Source organism: Chaetura pelagica, unplaced genomic scaffold, assembly GCF_000747805.2.
Source record: "Chaetura pelagica isolate M959 unplaced genomic scaffold, ChaPel_1.0 scaffold116, whole genome shotgun sequence".
NCBI lineage: Eukaryota > Metazoa > Chordata > Aves > Apodiformes > Apodidae > Chaetura > Chaetura pelagica.
In genome coordinates, this window is record NW_009953655.1 from 3,791,363 (window position 1) to 3,812,199 (window position 20,837).

The following is a 20,837-nucleotide window of genomic DNA, read 5'->3' on the forward strand; positions in this document are numbered from 1 at the left end:
TAGGTCCACTGTCTTTTACTGAGTACTGTGTTAATTAGTTATTGCTTTAATGTATTCTCAGAAAATACTCAAATGGACTACTGTAAGGCAGAGCCAGAGGTGGAATGTGGTCCTTCCCACCTGCAGCAGCCCTGCCTGGCAGCCAGCACTAGGGGTTGGCTCTCTCCAGGAGGCTTTTGGCACCTGGGTGGAGTTTCTGGCCCACATGTGGGCTTGTTTGGTTTGGATGGGTGTAACATCCTCACGCTGATTAACTGGCTAGACAAGTGTACAGTGTAATCGTTTATTTGTAATGCAAGAAGAACAGTGCTTGGTCATCAAAAACCATCACATCAAAGCTTACACAGTTTTATTCTATAGCTGTAGCCTGTTGCATTGAATTAGGTCCACTGTCTTTTACTGAGTACTGTGTTAATTAGTTATTGCTTTAATGTATTCTCAGAAAATACTCAAATGGACTACTGTAAGGCAGAGCCAGAGGTGGAATGTGGTCCTTCCCACCTGCAGCAGCCCTGCCTGGCAGCCAGCACTAGGGGTTGGCTCTCTCCAGGAGGCTTTTGGCACCTGGGTGGAGTTTCTGGCCCACATGTGGGCTTGTTTGGTTTGGATGGGTGTAACATCCTCACGCTGATTAACTGGCTAGACAAGTGTACAGTGTAATCGTTTATTTGTAATGCAAGAAGAACAGTGCTTGGTCATCAAAAACCATCACATAGTATTAGAAATATAAAACATCTCCCAAAAGTCAGTTGTATACTAAAAACAGTCCACCTGTGCTGAAGTACCAGTCAGGCTGAGGAAACCTGCAGTAGGTGTCTCGCTTTTGGTTTTGATCCCTGTGTTCCAAGGCAGTTGATAACAGCTGTTACCAGGTCCAGGTCCATGGAGTATTTGTGGAGATCTTGTGACAAGTCTATAGAAATGCCTCCTTAGAGCCACCATGTGGAGTTGTTCCTGCTGCCAAAACCAGACACACCAGCCCCTGTGCTGGGGCTTCAGTCGGGCTGCAGTGACAGGATGGGGAGTGCACAAGGTTGTAGCTTCTCTGAGGCTTCACTCAACGGTTTTGTGGAGGAGGGTTTGTTTCTATTTCCAAAACTATCCAAGCCAGCAGGGAGGCCATCTTAAACATACCTGCTTGTGGAGAGGCATAGGAAGCCTGAAGGCTGTTGTTGCTGCACATGGTCCTCATGTGTCCCCTTCCAGAAGACCAAAATCTTTCTTATCTTACTTGATCAGTGCTCAGGTGCCAAGAGTCAGGTCATGCAGAGGTCCTCGACAGCTGGCGGGTGCTCTGGTTACTTCCTACTCCTCCTTTGACTGCTGTTTTATAGCACCAAGTAAAATAAAGGGGACAAGGAACAAAGCTCCACAGACAGTGAAGCAAACCTCTGCCCCTGCCAGCCAGTAAACTGCAAAGGAAACAAGATGTAGCTCATTAGTAGCCTTGTTCTGCCATCCACGTACCCCCGCATCCAACCCTGCTGCCCTCGACAGCTTACCAGTGCCCCTGGAGAACACAGAACTACTGCACTGCACCTCCTTGGCACACAAGTTACAAAAAGGAGTTAGCTAAGAGCAGTGCTGGCTCTCTTCCAAGGAAACAGCATGTTAAAAGGGGTTATTTTAAATAGGATTATTTTCATTCTTGCCATTATGGAAATAAGGAAGCTCCTGCAGGCACATTCAGCTTCAGCCACCAGACAACTCTTTCTCCCTGCCCCAGCAACTCCTCCATGGCTGCTGCTGGTGCTGTGCTGCTCTTGAAGGGCTCTCGCTGCCGATACCACTCTCTTGATGTTGAACACTCAGGAACACGAGGCCTAGGAGACAACTTCTGGCCTTGCTCAAACATAACACCAGGTCCGAGCTCAAGCTCTGACATGCTCCTGCTCCTTTCTCTGCCCCTGCATGGGCCTGGGGGACCTGCACCAGTTCAGGGGTACCCATGCTCCTGGGCACTGCACGCTAACCTCCCTGCGCTCTGTGGCATTGGAGGAGTGTGGACTTCTTAATCTAGTTCATAGGCTACAGATGCTTTTAATGCTGAAATGTTATTTATTGCACATGCTGGACTGTCCCTATGTAATCTGTATCATCCTGGGATGCAGCTTCAGATGAAATTTTAAAGAGTCAGCAATACTTTGCTGTCTAGTTTAGCTTTGCTTGGATGAACTTTTTAAATTCACCCACGAGGCTTTTGTTAGTGCTGACAAGGACCATGTTGGGCTCTGCAGCAGCTCTCTGGGTACCTACTCCTGCACAACCACCTTATCCTTCTGACTGTGCTGTGCTTCCCTTTCCCCTGCTCACCCACCTGGGCTGTGGGGGCCCAGAGCAACACCGAGTGTTGAACAAGGCAGGAAGGAGCACAAGGCCTCACTCACCTGTAGCAGACAGGATTGGTCCTAGGGCTCTGGCAAGGGCGCCCAGGCTCCTCAGGATCCCCATGACTCGTCCCTTCTGGCTGGCAGAGCCTGTGCAAGCAGAGAGCTGTTATGGGGTGGAGGCTTTGCTTGGGCATGGAAAGTGTACAGGGCAGGGCCCTGCAGTAGTTCTGGAGCCTTGTTCTTTGGGAGCTGTTTCCCACATGCATTTCCCCTCTTCATTCTACACCCACTGCCCGAGGTGCATGCACTGCCTCTTGAAGCTGAATGGGACTGCTGCACAGAACAAACACCAGGCTTGCCAAGGGTGCTTGTCCATGGACAGTTTGTAGTGCACACCACAACCAAAAAAAAATCCTTACACTGTGCAACAGCTTTGCTGACGAGGCACAGGTGCAGAGTAAGTACAGGAGCATAGATGCAAGCTAACATCACATACAAGTGCCATTAAGGAGCAAAGCTTTACTTTTGTGCCTCAGCAAGCACTGTAGTGCTGGCAACCAGCTGAACCAAAGCTACAGCACAATCTGTATCATCCACAGATGGCAACACAGCTACATCTGCTTTACGGGGTTACACAGCAAGGTAGGACAAGCATAGAAGGGAAGGGGCTGAGGGCCGCAGCACCTCCCGTGTGACACAGCGGGTTTGCCTCCCCACAGCACAGCATGGTGTGACCAAGGGTCCCCAGTCACGGATCACTGGCTATAGGGGAAAGGGGCAGCATCAGCATCACTGGCCAGGGCTCTTCTCTAGGCATTAACCTCACTCCTGCAGGGGTGGCTGTCGTTTCAGGGTTAAGAACATGCAACATGGAGTAGCAGTTCATGGTAACTCTTGGCATTTCTGCTCTCCTTGTTACTGCACTGGGGGCAAAGAGGCCATCTTACAGCCAAGCAGCAGCCAGTCACTAGTCCAACATTCAGATCCCAGGTGGACCTAAGACACAAGCGTTCCTGTTGATGCATCACTAGACTTGAGGTCAGCTCTGTACTTGAACCAAGTCTATGCAAAGGTTAATTATGCGGCCAAGGGCTGCTGCTCTAAGCAGGAAAGACTCACCATAACCTGACACCACGGCTGACAAACACGGGATAACAATGGCTGCAGCTGGAAAAATCCACAGAAGAGACTGTCAGTGAAGAGCAGAGAGCTCAAAACAGTTACAAGAGCAGCAGTGAAAAACATGTGGCCCTAACTCGTTAGTACTGCAGAGAACTCCGCCGAGCTCTGGGGCTCTGTACCAACAATGAATCATCAGGTTTAATCCAGTTCAATAATGAAAACACCCCCTCAAAGCCAACCTGCACAAAGAGCCCAGAGCCATGAGTGCTCTGTGCAGATGTTTCGCATTAGTGTCTCTCATTCTTTGAGCCCATGGGGAAGGGGTGGGTAGGTCAGCTCAGCTAACTGGTAGTTTTCCAAACCACTGCGGTCTTGTCAGGTGGAGCAGGGAAAGGAAATCACTTGTATTTCAACTGGATAATGAGGTGTCTGTGCACAGAATCACACTGTCCACATGCATACAGCTTTACTCTACTCATGAATGAAAGGGGTGGCTACATTCTGTCTTGGGAAATAAGACAAGTCCAAGAAGAAGAGGTAACAACATTTTTGGACAAAAAAGCCAGGAGCTGTTCAGCAATCACTGCTCTCTTACTGAAACAGGGGCCATCTCTGCCAAGAAGGAAGTGCTTTGAGCACACAAAGCAGATATTCTTTTCTGGGAAGGAAAGGACACTCGGAGAGCAGTAATGATAGACATGTTGCCTTTACTGCAGGCACCCTAACTCCTGGAGCAGAGGGAGGAAAAGGCAGGAAAAAGAGGTCCCTCCAGAGGCATTTCTAGCTGGCTTACCTGGGGAAGATATGGGGCCTTCTGCCCAGGTATGAAGCCTAAGAAGACAAAGCTCCTAACTTAGAAGCCCAGTTAGATAAAATTAATACCTCTGCTCACCCCTCCCCACAGAGTGGGCTTTCAAAAGCAAGTTAATCTGTAGAGAGGATGTAGATTTTGAAAGCTGTCAAACACAAATCTGTCCCTAGGCAAATAAGCTACTGAACAGACGTGTTTTGTAGTTTACAGGTTACTCTTAAATCAAGCTGTATCATGCAAAAAAGAAGTCTCCTACTTTTGTAATTAGTCATATTTGAAGCTTCTCAACAATAGCTAGCAGCACTGGGGATATCTGAAAACTCTTTTCAGATAGGCGCTTCAGTAGATTAACCCAATGTAATTAATAATAATTTCCCTGGATGACAACTTAAATTGGTAGAATATTATTTATGTAAACTCTTAAGAATCTTTGAAAACCACCTGCATCTATCAAACACAAAAGGTGGAGTTTTGCTCCCTCCCTGAGCCAGCAGCTTGCAGGGCAGGAGAGCAGAGCAGTGTCCAGCCTGCCCAGCCTGTGCCAAAATGTTGAGGGCAACACTGACTGATCCTCACTCTCAACACACTCCAGCCTTCAGCTTTAGAGCATGCAGGTCTCCTCAGCCTGTTGCCTAAGAAATTATGCAGCCACCACAGAGATACAAAGACATGCTGTCTCCCTTCTTTTCCTGAGCTATTTAATGAGTATTTTGCTTCTAGGACTGATGAGAAGGGAGGAAAAAAACAACCAACCCACCCTCAAGAGCTCCCCAGTGGGACAAGACAAGAGGAGCACTGGGGATGCTTCAAAATAAGCATGGCAGCTTCCTGTGAAACAAACAGCATCAGAAAAACAACTCAGACACTTTTTCTTCCATATTTTAAAAACTAAACCATCAACCTTCTATTACTTAAAGTTTAAAATCAAAGTGCATCTTTTTTAATATACGTAAACACACGAAGAAAAATTATTTGTGCTTAGCCTTCAGCACATTTGGAATAACTCACCAAAAGAGTACAGCAATAGTCCAACACTCAGCATGGTCACATTTGCAGCCCATCCAATTAACAGGAAAGCTGGAATCAGCAACATAATGGCCTGCAAAATAAAGGAGTCACACAGTTATATTTAAGCCCTGCTTGTTACAGCCTGACCCGAGGTGTCCTGCCAGTTCTCTTCCGCTGATGGGACTGCTTTTCAGTTAGAAGCAGAAAGTCCTTTCTTCCCAAACAGACATTTCAGATTCACCTAGATGGCCACACATCAGTTCAATTTACTTCTCTGTTCTCCCTCACTAATTATCACCTGATGGCATGGGCTGAAGTCACCTGGAACACAGGCTGCACTTATCCTACCGCCCATTTCCCACAGCTGAGGAAAAATGGATTTTTGCACAATTCTCTCTCATAGGATCTACTGGGTTTTGGTGTTTTTTCTCTTGTTCTCTGTTGAACAGAAATTTAGTTTTAACTCCTTATCTCCTGAGCAGGCACAAGAGATCAAAAATCTTGCGTGCAACACAACAAAAGCTCCTCTGCTTGTTCTCAGCAGTATTGACCAATTTTAAGGGCTACATCAAGCCCTCTCGAGCTACCTGAGTCCACACTTCCACAGCCAAGAAGTGAAACTGGGTGGGGGAGGGGAAATATAATTTTAAATTCAAACCCAAAAAGAAAAAACATTCTCCTTCTCCTCCAAGAGCCTGGAATTCAGTTCCCCTGTGATCTCTGCCTCGCATACAGAGGGTCTGGAGAAAGACACATCAGTCAGGACCCAATGCATGTGTGTTTCACAAAAAGAGGGAATTCACTCCCATTCAATGTCTCATTTTGAAGGCTCAGTTATCAAGGAGGTACTGTAATCACTGTGGTGAGAGAGGCCACATTTTGCCATATGCCAATTCCCAGATTAACTTCAGCAATAAAGTGAACCCCCACCAAAGGCACTCATCCACAGAAAAAGTGCCCCAGGGCCAGCCTGTCTCTGCACTTGTTCCTCCGGAGCCATCAGCCCCGAGCAGCCAAACTGGGTACTTCAAGGTAACTACACTTCTCATGCAGGGAAGAGGAAGGAGTATAAAAATCAGTGGTGCAAACCAGAGCTCACCTGAACTGCAGTGCAGTGACAGCAAGCTGGCAGAGCACATGGAGTAAGCTGATGCAGAGGATAAAGCAGCACTAACACAGCAGGGCAAATTTTCATTCACAGGGAAATGCCTCCCATGTGACACAATAACTGTGCCATTAACTTCTGCCTGCCAGTGAGCAAGGTGGAGATGATAGTTTCACCAGCAGAAATCACTTTAAGAAAAGCTGAGTCAATCCACTGCAATGCAGTGCAGCTTGGTAATCTTTTTCACTCTGCCACTGTTGAAATCATACTAGCCTCAAATTAATGTATAATAAATTGATGAAGGCTCCAACAGTCCAAGCACATCTATTATTACCAAGCAGCCAACCAAAGTTCAGAAATACTCAAAACCTGCTTTGGTTAGTTCCACACACAAATATAAATGACAAAACATATCTACATGTCCCACAGCTGTATAGCTGCAGGGAACTGTGCCCTGCCATCCCAGAACAGCAGCGCCATCACCTCTGTGAAGAAAGAGGTGAGCAAAGCAAAGACAGGCACACTTTGTCAGAAACTTCTGTCTGAACATCGGTACGTGCCACTGTTACATGTAATGCTGATGATCACAAAGCAAAGACTGGAGAAAGAACCTATTTCCCCCTGCCCATCAGTGAAATATACTCTAAGGAAAGGCTGTCAAGCACAGAGATGGCCAGACTGATGATGTCCCTGAAAATACTTTGTGCCAGAAAGAGAGTCAGAGATCATTTCTGAAGCAGCTTTAGTCGTTTTAATGTCTGCACTGCAAGAGAAAGCACTGAAACAAAGCACAGTCCTCACTGCATTTTACCTGGCTTGCAAGGACAGGCACTCTGTTCTCATCCCTATTGCAGTTACATCTGAAGAACTCCAAAGTCTCAATAATACAGCTGATATGGTAAGAAATGGCTCTAATGTTACACGGTTTATTTAGACTGGTAAGTGCCCACTTCAACTACCTTTCACTGCACTGTGGATTGAAAATTAACATGTCAGATTTCTGGGGGGAAAGGAAGAGAAAAAATTAGTTATTTATTTATTTTTACCCTTTTTACAGCTCTGATTTCATTTCCTGGCTTGATTCGGCGAGCATAGCCTCCCTGGATCACAGCCATTGTTATTCCAATAAAGAAAAACATCTTGCCCTGCTGCATGCTGGAAGGGAGGCAAAAACACAGATTATGGAGTCACGCACAGAGCATTCCACCCTGGGAGTCACAGGCTCAGTGTAGCTCCCTTCCTGAACCAGAGAGAGAAAATGCTTCTTGGTGCTCACATGAGCAATGCAAATTTTTAATATGCTGACATTGGTTTCCATGGCAGGCAGAGAGGAAGAAGAGAAACCTCTGAGGTCTTCTGCAGAGATGGGACAGCTGCTGGGAAATGCTGCAGTCACCTCCAGACTGCTGTGATGTAGTTATCAGTTTTCAGGGTGGCCTACAAAGAGTAAATGGATTAATTACCCTGTGCCACGGAAATCTGTGCCATATGCACAGGAGTTGTTGGTTTTCGAGGAACAAATGCTGTGCTTTCCCACAACCATTGCCACCATTCATGCGGTGTGATTAAGGCCACCAAGGCACATTGTGGGCACTGGCATGGTGGTGACCATGTATTGTGCTGAGAATTTTGCAACATTACTCCCTCCATCCTTAAATATTTCTTCAAATTTCCCATTCACCTCTACTAAACTATGTGGATATTCTCAACTAGAAGTTCTCACCTCCATAATAAGCTTGTCAGCATAAAGTTGTATATGTCACCTCATGGCTATCCTGAAAGGACTGTGCAGAACCAGGCTTAATAAACTAACAAACCTTTCCTTGATGCACGCTCATTAGTTAAGCCACAAACTGTAATGAAAGACAGACAGGGAAAGATGAGACAAACCCCTGAGAATTACTCAAAGGGAAGGACACACATAAGGAATCAAGCTGCAAGATCATGTTCCTGGCTGGAAATCTTCCTATGAGCTGGCAGGAAAAGTATTTCAAGCTGAGCTGCTGTTAGTGGATTCTGGTTTTTTTCTTCTCCAGTGTTTGACTAAAGAAAATCACACTCTCTGAGGCAATGACTGCACACTGCATGCAATGCAGAGCTCTCCTGAACCAATATCATCACAAAGCCACCTCTCTATCCTTTGCCTTTTTTGAGCTAAGATTTGCCTTGATATTGAAGAACTCTTCTGGGCTAGAAGATAAAAGGTTTTATTATAATCAATACAACTAACCCAGGTATACTTATTTCAGGACCTTTAATTTAATGTTGTGTATCGATTTACACTAGTTTTTGGAAGATGTAGATTCAATGAGACTTCCTTTCACGATAAACAGTGTGCCTGTATTTTCATAAATCATTCCCACAAAGCTCAAGTACCACTGAATGCAGTGGTTGCTTTCTGAGTGTTTCTAGTAACCTCTTGAAAATAAATGAAGAGACCTTAAATCAAGATTTTGGAAAATATCCTAGACAAAATATACAACATTTATCTTCTGTAAAACTGCTGAACTGGAATCTCTGGTGAGTGAGAAAACTCAGTGTGTACTCCAAGCCGGAAAACAGGAAGAGGTACAGGAAATAAGCCAGGCCCAAGGTTTTGAGATTCTGGAGATCTAAACAAACAAAAAATAAACAAGGAAACATCAAGGGGGGGTGAAAAAAAGAGGAAAAAAAGAGACAGAGAAATACAGTGGTGTTTTTCAAGCACAGCTTGAGAATACAACAACAGTAGAAAAATATTTATCACCTGTACATGGAAAAATTTTCACAGAGGAACAAACGGTAAGTTTGTGTGCCTGGCAAATGCTGATTTATTTTCTACAGCTTAAATAATTTCATATAGAGAAATGGCCAGTTCAAATTCTGCACCTCCCGGGTCCTGAACTGAGAAATAAAATTCCAGTCTGAAGTTTTCCTGGTTTGCAGCATGGATAAGCAAACTCACATCTCCCTTACTCATGCCTTGATCTATCTTTTAAATCACTTCACTTACTGTGCCCTACCCCACGCTGCAGCCAGTGCCTGAAGAAAAAGGAAGCAGCGAGTCAGAAATCTTCAAGACACTCATCTGTAAAGCCTTTTTTTGGGAATAACAGGACCAGCACCCAAGGGAACTTACAATTCCCTGTTTATAAATTAGTCGCGTGGGTTTTAAATGAGTGAAGGGAGTGCTGCTTCTGAAATGGTTTGAGTAAAGTTTTCATGTAGAAACCACCACAACATACAAGACAGACACCCAACACTGATACAAAAAGGCAGCAAACACTCACTCTCCTCTGAAGGGGATTCTTTTCCTCGGGTGACTGCAGAGAACTGAAATAAAGCCAAAGGACTGAGCAAGTCAACTGCTGCCTGAAATCCAGATGTCACAGAAGAGACCTGATCAGAGAAAGAAAGTTTGTTTTAAAACCTGATGTAGTAAATACTGCAAGGAATCAATGGTGAGAGTCAAATGTGCTTCTATACCCGCACTAATTATCTGAGGTGAAACGAGGCAACTGGCACAGGGGTTTGGGTGACCCCCAGTAACATCCCAGACTCTCTGATCACTGAACTGGATCCAGCACTGTAACTGCAAGGCAGAGCACTGATAGCAGCTTTCACTTAGACAGAAAATAGATCTTTCCCTGGCTCCTTAAAAAGCAGGAACAGCTCACTCCCACAGCCTGAAGGTGGGAAGGTTTATTTGGTTCACTTTTTGCATCACCCCTCATGTCCAATGAACACAGACTGGGCAAACTTGCTGGCCCATCTGCCGGCAAGTTCATGGGGAGCTGAGGATTTGCTTATGTGCTACAAGTCTGAGAACAGTATGTGAACAACAGTGTGCTTGGACACTGGCTGTTCTTTTAGCCAGCCAGTGACACCTCCTGGGGAAGGAAAATATAATTTTTAGATATATTCCTTGGAGAGATTTTAGAGAGATGTCTGGAGCGATTCTGCCCAGACACACTGTATGGCTCTTTGAATAATAAAATTTATAGGGTCCTTCTACATCATACAGCTCAACCTAATTATGCACCTAGTGGCTCTCTCCCTGCTCTTATCAATAAAAGCTTAGGAAATGCTTATTCTTTCATCTACAGGATTTAAAAAAAATGTTAAATTTTTATTCTAAGGTATAGAAAATTAAAGAAAAGATAATGTCTATATTCTTAAAGAAAGAATTCCTTTTGAAGAGAATAATTTAGTCTGTTACTGTTTACATGACAGTCCCAGGAAGAGATAAGACAGACTCAAGAATCCTGAATAAGCACACGTAGCATTTCACATCTTCAAAGCACTGCACAGACTGTATTTGATGAGCTTCCTTCTCTTCCCAGATAGAGAGGGAGCTATTATCCCCTTCAGGACAGAGATTAAAGGTCAAATTATCAGTGGAACTTAAATCTCAGTGCATGACCTGAGGGCTTATATGGACTGGATTTAATAAAGCTGTAAACAAATCACCTTTCAATATGGTATTAACATGACCTCTGTCTTGTTTTGATAGTCAAGAGTTTCTAAGCATCCAACAGCAGAACTCTGGAGCCCAGCAGTCTCACAAGAGCAACCAGTTCAATATACTATGGCTTTACACAAAACCAGCCTAAAGATGGAACAAACTAGGATATTTATTTTACTTTTCACTTTGTGTACTGCAGAGGGTAAACAGACACTCCCAAGAAGAAGTTTCCTCATGCTTTTTAAAAGGTCTGTAAGAGGATTTCCTGAGGCTGGCTTGTAGCAATCCTCAGTTCCTGCATTTGCTGGCATGATGGTGTTTGTTCTCCGGCAGAGAGAATCTGCTAAAAGGCAACTCTCTTCAAGCATGTTTGTCAGTAATAAAAAAACTGTAGTTTGTACCAGTTTTGAATTATTATCCATGTCAGACAGAATGCCAAGCTGCTTTGTACTACAAGGCTGATTTTAGTTCGGTCTGAAGGATATACATTATATGTGCATATGTCTAAAATCTCAGGTTTTAATGAAATATAGATATATGTGTATTAAATTATTTTAAATGTGCATGTGTTTGCATGCATGTAAATTTATTTTAATTTGTCCTATCTTTGCCCTAAAAGCAGTGGTTTAAAAGTAACTGCATCCACTGATCGGTAATGAAAACATCGTCCTAAATCTGACAGAAGTGTTTCACCAACCCTAAATAATAAACTCTACACTGCCAATTTCAGTCAATGTCACCAGCTGCATGGAGTTTAGATTCTTCACAGGTTCAAAATCTGCAACACCTAAATGGTATTTAATTTCTATGCTTATCATTACTTACTCCAAAATTCCTCAATTTTACTTCATTGTCTCCTCAGAAGTCACCCTGAATGGCAGACATTTTTCACAGTGTCTTTGTTTACCCTGCTTTCCTCTAATGCAGAGAGACTACATGACACATCTTGAGGGCACAGAGCCAGTCCAAATCAGAAATGCAGCCTGGACCTTCCAAACTACAGCCTTCCCCTTCAAATCAGACACTCTTCAGTATGCATAGAGCAAAAGCCTTGTTTTTCCAGAAGTCTGCTAGGGATGCTGCATAACCCTACACATCCTCCTTACACCATTAGCTGAACACCAGAAAAAAAAAAGTTTTATGACCCTCCCTCCAGCAAGGCTGCCTTGCTCATTACTAGCTTAGCTAAAAATTAACTCAAAAGCTCTTAAAGGGGTGGGATTCCACTAGAGACCTTTCTATTAAGGGGAATCCCTGCAGGACACAGCAAGAGCTGTTTTGGCCACCTTATGTAAGACCAGTGTCTCTGACAGATGAAAGGTACAGCTCTCTGGTTACTATTCTTCACCTGATAAGCTTGTGGGACAGCTGAAAAAACAGGGTAGAAGGATAGCAAAAATTCTGGTCTCTTTGGATGAGGTCACGGCCCAGATGCAGGTTGAAAGGAGACAGCACAAAAGCACTAACACTGACAGGGATCACAAGAAGCTCCCATACCAAACAAACTTCTACCTTACCAGCAACCAAACACCCTGTGTATTTTGTATGACTGGGACCTGACTCTGAAAAGCACCTAATAATTCACCTCATGCAATACCCACTTCTGCACAGAACCCTAAAAAGCAGGGACAGAACATTCATTTTCTTATTAAAAAAATCATGCATGTTGGTTAACACAGACTAGCTTATCAGAAGAACTTTCAAGAAGATAATAGAAGTGGGAGGGCTGCATTCATCATACAGTGCTAAAAGGCACTGAAACCATTTATCCCTCCACAGCAAGGGTGGAGTTGTTCGTAAAATACAGACTCACTCTACAGCACCTCCCTACGTCAACATGTTCCTACCACCCCAGAGTGTGCAGCTCTAACCAAGAACAGGATTTTATCTGGAATGTTTAGAAACAGCCAAATAGGAAAGAGGAACAGATGACACATGGAAGAGCTGTGAAAAAAACAACCATATATATAGCAGTGTTTGGGAAGATAACGTGAGCAACAGATTTCACACAGGACACAATCTGCTGGGAAACACTGGGAAGGTCAAAAGTTTTGCCCTGGCAGAAGCATTGCAGACAAAAGTTCCTTGAGCAATTCCCAGTGTCAGATGGCTCTGGCCACCCAGAGGCTAAGCACACTTCAACAGCTGCGTGCTGCTTAGAAACAAGGGATGACAGGAAAGATGCAATCCAGATCAAGTGCTTCAGCTGGATACCATGGGCTGAATTCAGTCCCTCCCTCACTACCAGTGGAGACTGTTCCAAGAGACTTATACTCAGATGTATCTTGGACAGTGTTTGATCACACAATATTAAAGCATAATGTCAATAAATGCTTGGCCCCAGAAATCCAAGCAGTTACCGAATTTTAGTGCATGTAGATATTTTCTATCTGTGGAAGACAGCACAGATCAAAGGTAAGTGTAATTTACTACTTGAATGTTCAAAATAATCAAGGCAAAGATAATAACTAAGAAAATTTCTAACATATACTGGTTAAATGAAAGAAAATCCAATCTCTGGTGCATTTACTTTTAAGATTAGCAGGAATTTATCCTTAGGGAGCTACTGGGATCATAGTTTAAAATTCACCTTATTCCCCCTAGGTTCCCATTAGTTTGTCAGAAATTTAAACCTAATACACCAAAACCAGTAATAAAGTAGACATGTCAGCTATGAAGAATTTCTCATATTACACTGCCCTAGAAGATGGGACCATCATGCAACCACTTAGAAACCAGCCTGAATAATAATATTAAATTCTAGTCCCAGGAATGAGCTAAATTCCTGAGATACTGGCTCAGCCCCTTGTTCAGTGTTTCCAGTATTTCCAGTTTTCAAGTTCTGTTTCTGCAAGAAACACAGATCTTCAGATTGATTGTCTATTTACCCGTTTTTCTTTGGGAAGTGTCTCTGGAAGCAGGAAGAAGATGAAAACAAGGTCAGCCACGGCAAACACGAGCGCCACCAACGCCGAATGAAGGTAGAAGACTTCTCCTTTCTTTGTCTCCATGGATAGGTAAGCTCCAATCATGGGACCCAGTGTGAAACCAAGGGAGAAAGCAACACCAATCATTGCCTGCAATGATACAATGAACAGAGACATGACATTTTAGACATCAGTTTGTTCAGGTAGCTCAGCGCTAAATCAATTTAGGTTTCGCTAAAGCAATTTGGATTTTCTGGCATTTACCTGAAAGAAATGCAACCAGACACAGAATGTAACCACTCTGAAGATGCAGGGAGAGCACGGCAATGAGTGCCATGTGTGAAAAAATGGCTATTTCCAAATTTTTTGTCAAGTCAGGAAAGTGGTAGGAACAAACTACAATGTGGTTATAGGGGAAAGGAAGTTGGAAAAGGAAACAATGATTCTCACCTCAAGCACTGGTCAGCCACATCCTTCAGCCATATGATAAACTTTTGTACTGTAAAACTGGAGAAAGGAGGACAACACCATGGTAGGAACTCATAATGATGTCTCTAGCTTCTAAAATGCTTTGGCAATTTCTCTATTTAGGAATCTATGGCTCATAGAACAAACAGACTGAGAGGCTTCCCAGAACAATCTGAATTTAGTGCAGGTACTAATGAGAATGTGCTAACTCACTAGGATATCAGCACACAGGAAGAGAGGCAGAATCTGTACACACTGGATGGGACCTTAAAAGAGCACTGGTTTGAGTCAACAGCATCAGTGAGATTGCTTAAGAATCACAGAATGGTTTGGGTTGGAAGGGACCTTAAAGATCATCTAGTTTCAACCCCCTGCATGGGCATGGACACCTTCCACTAGACCAGGTTGCTCAGAGCCCCATCCAACCTGCTCTTGAACATTTCCAGGGATGGGGCTTCCACAACTTCCCTGTCTTCCTTGTTTCAGCCTGCCCAGTTAGCACTGCCCCAGGCAATGACCCATGACAGTTTGGGAATAGCATCACTCAGATGCTATTATTTTCCCAGAAAGCAGAATAAACATGCCTTCTCTGCTTTGGAAGAGTGTAGCCATATGGATGTGAGCAGTGCTGTGCTAAGTGACTTGCTCTCAAACCCTAAAAATAGGCCCTGAGCCATTTTACTTACTAGTGCTGTATGGCTATCCCTCTTCATAAACAAAAATACACTTTGGCTCACCAGGACCATAATAAATTGCTTGGAAAATTAATTAGCTATCACTGTGAAATCTAAAGGTTTCTCATCCCAAGAAGCAGCTGTCTTGCACAGTGGCTTGTTACAATCTGTTAATAGAAGTTTGGGCCCCCAAGGTTTTTAAGAGATAAAAGATTCAACTGGTAATTCACAGGCAAAGTTCAGCCTGCAGGGTGTTTCCATCTGGTCCACTGCCTTCTGAAAGAAGACAGGGCAGCTGTTCATACTACTTGCTGCTCAGTCACCCTAATGCCACATCCTTTTTGGGCTGAGCTCAGATGCAGAAACCAGTGCAGCATCCAAGGAAGCCAGGAAGCACACCGTGCTGCACAGTGCTGCTGCTGCACTTCCACAGTTTTGGAAGGTGAGAAGAATGGGTTCCAGCTACCAAAACTGGGCCTCAAGACCTTTTGACTTCTGAGCTGTTATAATCAGGACTACAGTTATCAGGAGGACTAACAACTATAACACTTACACAGGTAGTTTTTCCAACTCTAGGGTATCTATGTTTCACTTTTAAGTAAAAATCATTGACAAGTGAAGTCTGAGAGCTCACTGACTAGATGATCTGGTGTCTTTTCAGAAGTGAAGTAGTATTTAAAGTCATATTTTCACATGATCAATGAATACACATCTGAGGACAACATTCTGACCACCTGAAACCAACCAGCTATCTCAAAAAAGTTACCCAAACATATCCCACACACATAAAACTCACCATGCCCTTGCTCCGTGCTTTTGGAGAGTGCAAGTCAGCAATTATAGCTGTGGAGAGGCTGACATTCCCTTTGCTTATTCCACCTATGATCCTGGAGAGAAGGAAAATGCCGAAAGTCCTGGAGGCAGCCCATAGTGCATATGATGTTATCAAACCCATCTGCAGAACAAATAAAGGGTTCTTTACAAAGCAAAGTTGATCTCATTTCTGCAAATCTCCCAGCTAAACATTTACATTTTTTTTGTTTGCTTTCCATAGCTGCTCAAAAACCCATGTAACAGACATGTCTGTTACGTACGGATACCCAACTACGTCCTGGATACAAAAGAAACAGAAACACATCCATACAAACTTCATACAAATGTGAGATTACTAATATAATTAGAAGAGCAAAGAAAGTTCAGAGGGAGCTAAATCAGTCCTGGCCATAAAACCACTGTAGTACATCCCACTCCACCTGTTACCAACTTAAGAGAATTCTGAGTTTTAAATAAGAATTCACAGTTCCAGCCCTTAAATTTCACAATCAATCATAGGCACACATGCTTATTTAATTTGCTGCCCACAAAACCACAAGACATGGGGATATGCATATAATTCACTGGCAGGTTCCACTATGCATGTGCACACTTGCACTGCACTGCTTCTGCAACTAGAACCCCATGCTCTGACCAGCAATAAGTAAACGTTTTGGAGAATGTTTATGTTCAAAAGAAATACAGTTGACACTGCTATACAGCCCCTCCTAACCAGCAACTCCCAGGCTCTGTGAAATAGGTCATGAAGTCATCAGCCCTCATTAGTCACTTGGGGGACTAAAATGTACAGGGATTAAGTCTAACATTTGTAAACAAAGCATTTGACATCATACTCATGTACACATGGGAAAGGGATTTTGGCAAATCCCAGAGACAGACAGGTATTTTGGTGCCTTCTATGTGCAATTCTGGATCTGGGACACTCAGTGTAAACACTCATATTTGGAAGTGCAGACAAGTGACTTGGCAAGAAGCAGTCAAAAAACCTAGATCTAAACCATTCTGTTTTCCAAACCTTTGTGCTACCCACATGACCAATAGTGCCTTTAACTGTGTACTGAGATGGAATGACTAAAATCAGTATCATACCACTGTCATCAAGATGACAGGCCTTCTGCCCAAGCAGTCTGACACAGCACCAGTGAGGGGAGAGGAGAAAAACTGTAGGACGGAGAAGATTGAGCCAATCAAACCTAAAAAAATTAAACACATGTATCATTAGACTTGCTGCCTTCGTTACAAAGACAAGCTGTTCCAGAACTATCACTCCACTATGCTCTTTAAAAGCATGCAATTGAATGTAAAACATAGCTCTAAAGAACAGCTGTCTCAGACTAAACCACCTTCAAAATACTGATCTTCCATTCTTATTTAACTGAGGTGGCACATACAGACAGAGCAGATACACAGACCAGAGTAACAGGTATACACTGGATCATTCACTGCTGAGATTGGGTTTGAAACTCACTAGCTATAATGGAATGCTGGGTCTCCAATGCTTCCCTAGCTGACTACTTACATATTCTGTTCTTAAGGCAGAGGTAACGCAGTTCTTTAACAGTCACAGTTCTTTTAAGATTTTTTTGACTGTTTGAACCTGATTCTGTCACACTTAATTAGCTTTTCTTTCTTTCTTATCATGGAAAGAAGGACATAAGCACTGCTGTCAGTGATGCACAGTAAGATGTAGGAGTGATTCTAACAGACTCCAAAAATCTTTTGAAATCTGCCTCCACCTTCTGTGATCTTTAATTCTTCTTTTCTCATGCCATTTCTAGCTCCACACACTTATTAATTTGCACTACGCTCTCAACAAGCAGACAAAAAATGCCTTGCTGTTACTGCTTTTCTCTGAAGGAAAAACTGGGTTATGTCTCAGATCATTCAGCTATCAAAGCTTTAAAAGGCAGAGAGAGAAACCAGAAGTTCTGCTCCCATCAACTTTGAGGGAGGCAGAATATTGATACTGAGGTGTTCATCACCATTCCCATCATTGTTCAATACATTTTTCTCAACACTTTTTGCCTAGAGAAGAAATAGCAAGGGATACCATCTTCCTTCTTGAGTTGAACAGTGTCTATTTTATTTGCATGTTCCCAGATAGATGTTGTATTGTCTTCAAAGAAAAAAGAGTCAGGTAGACTCCTCTGAAAGGAGCAGGAAGGTTTCTCCTTCCACTGGAAAGTGAGCCAAATCAAGGGATATTGCAGTTAAGACGAAAGGCAACAAGTTGGACACAACTGTGAGCTCTTAGTCCCTTGTATAAGCAAAATCTGAGATGGTGAGAAGGTGCAGGGAGGAGAATTGCAGCCTGGCCTTAGAGGAGATAAAGTAGTTTCTGAGGGATTAAAGAAAACTGTTTCCTACCACTCAAATCTACCTGAAAATGAGCACAGAAACAAAAAAAAACACCTGCAAGGACACTGTGGGAAAGAGGAAAACTGTTAATAAATGTTATAATGTCTGTTATACCCAAATAAACTACTTTGAATAGTAACAATACCTTCACACTTGCATTCTAAGGTGCTTTGTATAGTTTAAAAGCCTTCTGCTTATCTTGGGGGAGGCCTCAGCTCACTACAAGGAGTGGGTCTAGACATTTCCAATTAGAATCAACCCAGACACCCTCACATCTTCATACTCTGAAATCCCAGCTTCCTCGCAACTCTCCAGATCACAAGGAGCCAAAAGAGCCTGTAATGTGTAACATGACACATACACTGCTGGATTTCCTGCACTGCTCCTGCTGGAGCTCACCAGAGTGTCCTAGGGACAGCAAATACTTCTGGACCCTGCAAGTCAGCAGCTCTGCTGTTTTTAATAGGACTAATGAGATTTAGAAGCAATGCTGCACTGTAGCTGCCCAGGGGGCAGATGAGCCTTGACCTCATAAGCTTCTAATTCCTGTGTTTCCTACTGATTGATCTCCAATCATGTGCAGATCAACTGTGAAGGGAGAGTAATTTCTGTGACTGTGCAGCGACCAGCACGGCGGGCTCCTGACCCTCCAGCTGGCAGCCTGACAATAGGGAACAGCAGGCCTGGATTTCTCTAGCAATCTGTAGAACAAATTGGGCAAGATCATAGGATAATTCAGGTTAAAAGGGAACTCTGGAGGTCACCTCCTCTGACTGCCTGTTCATAGGGTCAGCTGTGAGGTCAGACCAGGTTGTCAGGGTTTCATCCAGTCAGGGTCTGACAGCTTCTAAGGATGGAGAACAAAATTTCTCTGGGCAACCTGCTCCACTGGCCAGCCTCACTGTGAAAATGTTTTTCCTTATTTCCAGTCTGAACTTCCCCTGCCTCTTCTTATGCCTGTTGCTTCTTCTCCCACCATGCACCACAGTGAAGCGCCTCATTGTCTTCTCAATAACCTCCCCATGGGTACTGGAAGGGTGCTAATGGCTACAGGCTGACCAAGTCCAAGGTCTCCAGACCCTCTGTCATCCAGGCCCTTTGCTGAACTCTTTGCAGTTTATGGTGTCTGTCTGGTACTGAGGGGACCAAAACTAGATGCAACACTCTAGATGTGGTCTAAAAAGTGCTGAGTAGAGGGGGACAATCACTTCCCTCAATGTACTGGCTCTGCTTCTGTTCATACAGCCCAGGTCCTTTTGGCACTTTTGCTGTCAGGGCTGGCTCATGGTCAACCTGCTGCTCACCAGGACCTCTGGGGCCTTCAAAGCAGAGCTGCTCCCCACCAGTCAGTGCAATGTCTGTACTGTACCATTCTGTGATTCTGAATTTCGTAAGGTTCCTGTTGGCCCAGTCCTCCTGCCTGTCTAGATAGCTCCAAATGAAAAGAGATGTGGCTGTCCAATCCCCATTGCTATTGGTGTGATGAAAATAAAACAACATATAATATACAGCCTACTGTAAGAGACATTTTCTGTATTATTTAAATCTAAATCTAGTAACAGGCAAGTATGCTTTTTTGTATTTCTTGTCACTTCCCTCATTATCCCTCACATCAAAATGGCAAATAACTTGAAAACAACACTTTTTTTTTTCCTTTTTTCAGTCTGTTAACTTGTTTGATTAATTTCCATACCTCCAAACAAGACACTGTTGTATTTCCTCTCTTGAGGCATCCCAACCATCTCTGCAAACCAGTCCACACCACGTTGCAATGACAAATAGAATCCATCCTGCAAAACAGGCAGCTGAGAGGTAGACCACGATGCTGGAACTGAGAGCAAGTGAGTGTGTGAAACACTCAGTAGGGTGGAAGCTCAGTGGTTCTTAAACTTAAACTTTCCACAAAACAAAGCCCTAATTTTGATGAAAATGAGCGAAAAATCTCATGTAGGTTCACAAACAAATTCTGTCCATGAACTGTTTAAATGTGCTGGATATTATTATTCTGCCTACAGCTACTTGGTTTGCCCCAAGGGAAGGGATTTTTCTTCCATCCTTCCCTAAAGATCTGATAACTAATCTGCAGGCTGGTTTTCTCTGATACTTACCTCAGTCTGGCTGTAATAATCAAGGATGGAGGGAAACAGTGGCAAGATGAGAGCAAATCCCAACAAGTCAATGAATAGTGCCAGGAAGACAGTTGTAATAACACGATTACAGTTCTGTTCTTGCTTGTCATGGATAGAGCTGCTGCCCATTTCTCTCTCTTGCAGGGCCATGCTCCCAGGTGCTCTGCTTCTAAAAAAAGTACATTTATATACAGTCAATAGGAACCATTTTTCAGGCCTTTCATAAATCTTGTTGATTCATTCTTGCTTACTACAGACTTCACAAAAATAAATCCAAGCTATGGCTACATTAAGCTGCCTGCTTGATTATATTAAGCTCGCTTTGTTATTAGCATCAAGTTTGCTCCCATCAAGAACAGGCTACAAGGGCAGTAAGATAAGCAACTTTATCATAGCAACATCCCACATAAAACATGGAACTAAAGAGCATTCAAAGTTTGCTAGCAGGTAAGCAATGCTAATACAAATTTTCCAAAAGTTTTCAACTCACTATTACAGTAAAATAGATGAGAAAGGGCACTCTTGCTTTGAATATCTGTATTCAAGTAACTAATACATTATTTATGCCTTCCCTAAAAATTACTGAAGCAGTAACAATTAAAAAAAAAAATAAAAATAGACTTCCTA

The 20,837-nt window shown here is 43.3% G+C and overlaps 1 protein-coding gene across 1 annotated transcript; it reads right to left on the reverse strand.

Annotated features, from left to right (window-relative positions):
- Window positions 1-1,305: 1,305 nt before the first annotated feature.
- Window positions 1,306-20,374, reverse strand: MFSD10 (major facilitator superfamily domain containing 10). The gene is made up of 12 exons (XM_010000266.1): window positions 20,190-20,374; window positions 19,775-19,871; window positions 16,813-16,916; window positions 15,686-15,844; window positions 13,709-13,897; window positions 9,646-9,754; window positions 8,883-8,988; window positions 7,423-7,537; window positions 5,272-5,362; window positions 3,450-3,497; window positions 2,388-2,477; window positions 1,306-1,412 (listed from the first exon to the last, which is right to left on the reverse strand). Exons 1-12 carry the CDS (start codon window positions 20,358-20,360, stop codon window positions 1,306-1,308), a joined length of 1,386 nt encoding a protein of 461 aa, XP_009998568.1. The 5' UTR covers window positions 20,361-20,374.
- Window positions 20,375-20,837: the final 463 nt, after the last annotated feature.